Consider the following 6,945-nt stretch of genomic DNA (forward strand, 5'->3'; position numbering starts at 1 on the left):
AAATGCTACAGATTCCATGCTTGTGGGTGGATCTTGCGACAAGCACATGAACAGAGTGAAGTTCTATTTACTAGTAAACCATCTGGTATACACAATGTTTTAATGAGCACCTGAATGTAGCATATGTTTGGCTGGTTTAATTATCATTTTGTCAGCAGCCATCATTAATTAGAATTTCTCTTTTCTACAGAGAACTGTATTGTCAGTAAACTAGAATACAGTTCACATAAATAGTGACAACAAACCAAACAACTTCCTCCATTAGCTTAGTATGATGGTTTTTGTTAATAAACAATTACCATATAACACACACTTCCATCTGACCAATCTGTTCACGTAATACCTGAAAGTATTTTTATTTTTATTTCCTTCAGAACACAGATACCTTCCTAGCAGACCTACATCACCTAGAATGCATCTGATGTGTTATAAAATGAGCTTAAGCCGTTGTGAAGTAAACTGTTTTATTACACATTTTTGCAAAACACAAGACATGGGAATGTTTACTAGAGTCTGTGCCAAAACAGTATAATCTACTGGGTGAGGCCTAATTTAATTACAATATTACTGAATTACCAAATTAAATTAGGGTGCAACGTATTGTGGTAATGAGGTGCAGCAAACTTCATTATGACTCAATATAATGACTCCACAGAGTTCTACTGCTGCTCGAATTCAGCTCTAACCTACAACTGAGAGTCCTTATATATATATATATATATATATATATATATATATATATATAAGCACATCTTAAACACAAAGCTACATGATACTGCATAATCTGAACTATTTATTTGGTAATAAAAACACAGAATCTAGTGTAAAGATGGGAAACGGAACTGTACAGGGTCGATTCCTCTTGATTTAGGAGTACATCGTCAGCTGCAGCCACTGAGAATAGAAAGTGAGAAAAAATTATACACAACCTCTCATTTTAGCACTGTTTGATTTAAGTTTAGTAAGATCTACTGTTGCTAATGGCAACAGATATTTCTGGGACTATTTAAATATAGCTCTCATACCTCTTTGATGTTGACTTTGATTGTACCGTTGTTGTCACTGTCCAGCGTTTTAAATGCACCTGTTTATGTTCATTCATAAATATATTTTACATATAGTTATAGTTACATATAGTTGAGTCCAGAAAATTTTACGAATATGTGACTACAAGTAAAGAAAACTTACGACACATTGCATCCAGTCGCACCAGACACCCAATGAAGTTATCAAAGTCCATGTTGCCACTTTCATCACTGTATCTGCGAATGATCATCTTGAAGAGCTGGTCATTTAGGGGAAACCCTGGAGACAGACACACAGACTTCATTTCTGTTGACAGGCTCAAAATTTATATGACTGTGTCCATTTTACCACAGTCAAATGAATTGATATCTAGATGTACCTAAATAGGCTCACTAACCTGCTGCTCTGAATGCAGCTGGCAACTCATCAGCCCCAATTGTCCCAGAACAGTCAGCATCATGTGACTTATAGACGCCCTAAACAAGACGAAAATGATCAAAAAAAAACAAAAAAAAAATCAGAAATTCAATTCTACAACAGAATTCTTTATATATTAATATTTTAGATTATGTATGTATGTATGTTTGCTATAGATATGTGATATGAGAAATTTTATTATATCATGATACACAACATACTTTTGCGGAGCATATTGTGGATATTGTCGCTGTCCAATGAAAAAGAAGTATCTCCATTTTAGTCATTTTTGTTTTGTTTTGAACACACTAATTGCTCCTTACACTGTGCTTGATGAACAGACCAATAGAAATACTTCAAAATTACCTGAAATAAACTCTTTTTACATTGACTTTCATTAAAAATTGTAAAGTTTTGGTGTTTGGCTTTTTTGGAGATATTTGTTTTATATTGGACAGTGACGATATACTCTGTACTTAAGGAAAACTGCTGACCTTACTAAACTACACACTGTTTCACTGGATTAAGTGCAGCAATTTATATATATATATCAATGTACTTATTTTAACAGAGTATTTCAATAGCAGATTTTAATGTGCTGCTGAGGATTAATTTTGTGTGCAGGGAAAAATATCACAATAAATATTGAATCATGAAAAGATCTTTAAATAATCTAATATGCTATACCACAGCCCCCACCCTTAGCCTTTTAATATTCATCCGTAAAGCTACATTTATTTATTTACATACACTCTTTTTTAAAAGAAATTATATATGTTAAATATTGAATAAGACTCTGCTCAGCTCTCTTACCTGCCACTTCTTGATATTGTTCCACAAGTACTTGAACTCATGAAAGCCCAACTTTCCAGAGCTATCACCCTATTTAAGAAGAGTTAAGGTAAATGTATTTTTTACCCCTGTATTGTGCAATAAAAAAATATTTTCAAATAAATGCATTTTGGTCCTCCAGAGATTCTCATGTTCACATGAAAAGATACATCCATTACTGCCACCATGCTCCTGCAAGACTCGATTGTGAAACCATCAGTCTTCATGTCTTGATCTATAAATGGGCAAAAGAAGCATTATGTTGAGTGCTGTGGCTTTTTTAACAGCAATATAATCCCTGCAGCAAGAATAATTTCATGTATGACTAATGAGCAATGTTTCCCCATCAATGGGTGTGTTCTTTCCATGGATATTGACTATGATAAGCCATAGTCTTCAGAGCGGAGTTACTCTTCAACTTTAAGCGAAGCACACTCACGTTTGGTCAGAATCTTATTGAGAATGTTCATCAGCTCACTAGGACTCACTTCCATGTCCTGGAATAAGAAGAAAAAAATAAGTGTTTAGTGTCAAATAAATTTAAAAAACCAGCAAGATTAACAATAAATAAACTCTCAGCAGAAAATACACTCTCAACAGAAACAGTTGCATGGGATTTCCAGAATACAGAACATATTTTTTAAAGCTTCCTTACTAATCCACTTATGTTTTCTATTGTAGGGAGGAAAAAATTATTTAACATGACAAGGAACTATTTCAGTTTAACTAGATAAAGTGCAGCAAATGTTGAATATATACCACTAGACTAATTATTGCAGAGTATTTGAATAGCAGTTTTTGATTTTTGTGTGTCAAAATATTAGACTAAATATTGTGTATCATGACTGAGGCAAATTGTTTTATTAAATATAATGACACAATATTTCTTCCATATCTTGCATCCATATGTAATTCAAGTATGTAACCAGATACACTCACCAAAGAACATCAAAACAATATGACATTCCTATTGCACTCACTCTCTCACTTAGTCACATCTCAATCAATTCATCAATCAAACAGTCAACATGCAATCAATCATTTATCTTTATTTGTATGGACCTTGTCTTTTAATTATCAGAAGAATATAATGAGCTAGGGTAGTGTTTAATCAAGTAAAAACTATAAAACTAAAAATACCGAACCTTTTATTAGAATTGTATTAGATCCTTTTTTAGATTTTTAGAGCTTTCTTAAAAATCCATTTATGTTTTCTATTGTAGGGAAAAAATAATTAATTTAACATTCTTCTCTTCTCAATAGGCCTATACACTGACATGACAAATGTCAAGGGACAGCAGTATGTAAACTAATTGCTTCCTCAGGGGGCAGCCTGTGAATATCCACACATGTAGTTAGTGAGATATTAAACTGTATCTTTTTTTGTGCAAAGACTGAGAGTGGGTGCAAGATAGATGGCACATTCCATTTCTGAAGTTGAGTGGGCATTTAACCTGCCACAATCCACAGTGTCACATGTGTACTGGTAATAGAAGTGCTGCCATAGAAGGCATTACTACCCACAGTGGACAGTGCAGTGGATTGTAATAATTAAGACCAGATAATCTTTAATTAAGACAAAAAAAATTATCACTTTGTGTGTCTGTATTAATTATGTGTATATAATATACAAATAATTTGACTGAACAATTATACTTTACATAATACACAATACAAAAGAAAAAAAAAAAAAAAAAATATATATATATATATATATATATATATATATATATATATATATATATATATATATATATATATATATATATATATATATATATATACACACACACACACACACACACACACACACACACATATACACACCCACACAAAACACAAACACTCTAAAAACCTATCGCCACACCACAAACCTCCCCCAGACATAATGGTAGGAATGTGTTAAAGACAAGAAACCAGTCCTGCAAGAATTTACATGTTCAAACTACTCCGTTAGTTTCTGTCTAAAGATCAGGGACCACAACCCACAGATCTACAGTGCATACAGCTTATCCAACCAACCAACAGACTTTTAACTTGACATTTAAAATAAAGTTTTTGACTCAAAATCCTAAAACATTAACTGTATGTAGGTTTGACATAAAGGTAAACAAGTACAGTAAAGTATTGTCCAGGACGTCAGAAAGTCAAACAAGCCTTTACATGTATGGAAATAAGCAGGCCTGGTTCATCTCCTGTGGGAATCTACTGCACCTCAGCCCACATGCCGGCCATTTAAGGGTTTAAATGTGTTTTTAACAGACTTTTTTCAACCTCTGTAGGCCAAGATGAGTATATCAAGTACTTACATCTCCAGCAAGCTGCTGAAAAACTTTGCGAAACTGCGTTTCCTCAGCACTTTCATTTTGCGCAGCATTGGCGTTTACGAGTGGTCTTCTGGCAGGAGGCTGGGACAAACAGAAATAATATTTACAGTAAAAAAAATCTACAACTCCTCCACCCAAACCCAAGGCTGTTTTCTGTCTTATCTTAAATATTAAACAAGCAACATGAAAAAACATTGTGAGAAACAATGTAGCAGAAACTTACTGGTTCTGAAGAACCAAACTGACTAGGATCAATATTGCTGTGAAAGGTGTGGACAAGAGAAAAACAGGAAATTTGAAAAACATGAAAGAATGAAATGAAACTTTTAAAATGAAGTGAAAAGGCACTAATTTTCTACTAACCTCACAACGTCGATAATCCCTCCTATGAATTTTTTGGCCAAAAACATGGTGGTTTTGAAGATGAAGGCACAGCTCTACAAGTCTATAAACACAACAAAGCAAGCTTTTGTTTTTGTTTTTTTGTTAGCAATATCTGTTATCTGATAGAAAAAAAGACCTTCAACCAACAAACACGCTGCCTTTCTGAAAAGGTCTGCCTTGTACAGTCAGTTGCTCTGTAATTGTTCACTTCCTGTATAACTGCGTACTGTTCTAGTGTTTGCCCTGATGCTTCAGTAAACAAAAGGCTGTTTCCCTGACACTGATATATATGGTCTCATCTATGTATTACCTAATTCCTAGCCTTTTATTGCAGCAGATGTTTCAGATTATGGTGTAAAATTGGACTGAATCGTTATTCTTGCCATAGTAAACCCAGAAACATATGATAAACAGGATACAACAGGTCTCTAGAGTAAGAGCAACTCAACTGTAAGCAATTGTAATGACTGCTGTAGGCTTTCCAGAGTTATAGTCTAGGTTAGAGTAGTGAAGTCTAACTTTCCTTCCTGCACATTAACAAATCACACACACAACATTAATCAAACACAGCAGCAGAGTAACCTTAAAAGTCATCTGAATTCAAAATCAGTGAAATACTTACTAGATCAGAGGAATGGTTAAATCTCCAGTTGAAAAGCACATGCAGACAAAAAGGGAGGGGATGAAGTGTTTTAACTACAGCTCTCACTACAAAAGCCTGCTCTACCACTCCACTGAGCAAACTTGATCATTACAGCCCTCCCCGCCCTTCCACAGAGCAGCAGCAGGACACCTCAGGGTCCTACAACTCTCCATGTTCATTACTTTGACATGTTAGTGAAAGTAGGAAAGAATGCAGCCAAGTTACAGCCCAACAAAATGAGAATGTGAAATGATATGAATGGGATTTTAGATTACTTATAATAAAAAAACATATTTTGTTGCAGGTAATATTGTGGCTACATATCTGACATGTATAAGAATGAAGACAAAACAATGGGGAAGACTTGTGAAACCGGACCTTGAAGTATATAGTTAAACCACAATTACAGTGAGTCATGCAAGTTAGAATGCCAGTTAGAACCATATGTCAGCTATAAAAGAGGTCAGAATGTTGGTACATGGATTTTGTTTGCAACTTTATTTAACAATGAGGCAATTGTCTTTAGAAATTTTAAAATGTCAGGAGTCTCACCGTAAAATATATATAAGAAGCTGGCAATGCACCACCTGCCCCCCACCACAACCCCTCAACTGTTGCATAATTAGTTTGCAGTCTCAGCAGAATGAAAACTGCTCTGTGAAAACTTGAGCAAGCCTCCCTTGTGTTTTGTTAATGTGTTGTGGTCTCTAGAAATAAGAAGGCATAAGGTTATGTTATGTTATCCTTTTGATATCCTTTTTGATATCCTTTTGCCCACCTGTCTGGCCTGATTCCGATGGATGTTTGGCCCTCGGGTTCTGTTGTCACCTGTCCAGCCAGACTGATGGAAGACTTCTCTGGAAGTCAGGCTTCCCCATCACCCTCCACAGATCAGCTGCTCACCCTGCAGTTTTTGCTCACTGTCCACTATTAATTACATATGTTTATATAAACTCTAATCGGGAATTAGCGGCTACTCAGATGAATATATTAGACTGGTGTGGATGCATAATTACTTTTTAACATTAATGTATAAGTTATCTGACCAGAGGAGGATGGGTCCCTCCTTGATATTGCATGTGATAGTATATGTGATAGAATAGGGGACATGTGAGTCTTGGCTCCTCCAATGTTTCTTCTACGCCTCTCGTTTTCCTTGCCTCTGTTGCTCACTGGGGGTTCTGAATTGTAGTTTCAATGTTTTATCTGATTCTCTGTCCTGCTACCACAAGCTGCTTCATCAGTTGAAAGAAGTTGAAATTTTGATTTGATTTATTTTGTCATGTTGTACTTTAAGTGTTTTCCCTTTGACCAAAC

The 6,945-nt window shown here is 35.0% G+C and overlaps 1 protein-coding gene across 1 annotated transcript; it reads right to left on the bottom strand.

The window, feature by feature from the left end:
* Positions 1 to 447: 447 nt before the first annotated feature.
* LOC107197063 (calpain small subunit 1) lies at positions 448 to 5,763 on the bottom strand. Its single transcript, XM_022665665.2, has 11 exons — positions 5,608 to 5,763; positions 4,965 to 5,046; positions 4,825 to 4,861; positions 4,584 to 4,682; positions 2,714 to 2,771; positions 2,445 to 2,509; positions 2,257 to 2,325; positions 1,424 to 1,502; positions 1,189 to 1,305; positions 1,026 to 1,084; positions 448 to 894 (listed from the first exon to the last, which is right to left on the bottom strand). Exons 2-11 carry the CDS (start codon positions 5,009 to 5,011, stop codon positions 868 to 870), a joined length of 657 nt encoding a protein of 218 aa, XP_022521386.1. The 5' UTR covers positions 5,012 to 5,046; positions 5,608 to 5,763; the 3' UTR covers positions 448 to 867.
* Between the last annotated feature and the right edge of the window lie 1,182 nt (positions 5,764 to 6,945).

Source organism: Astyanax mexicanus, chromosome 18 (assembly GCF_023375975.1).
Source record: "Astyanax mexicanus isolate ESR-SI-001 chromosome 18, AstMex3_surface, whole genome shotgun sequence".
Taxonomy (NCBI): domain Eukaryota; kingdom Metazoa; phylum Chordata; class Actinopteri; order Characiformes; family Acestrorhamphidae; genus Astyanax; species Astyanax mexicanus.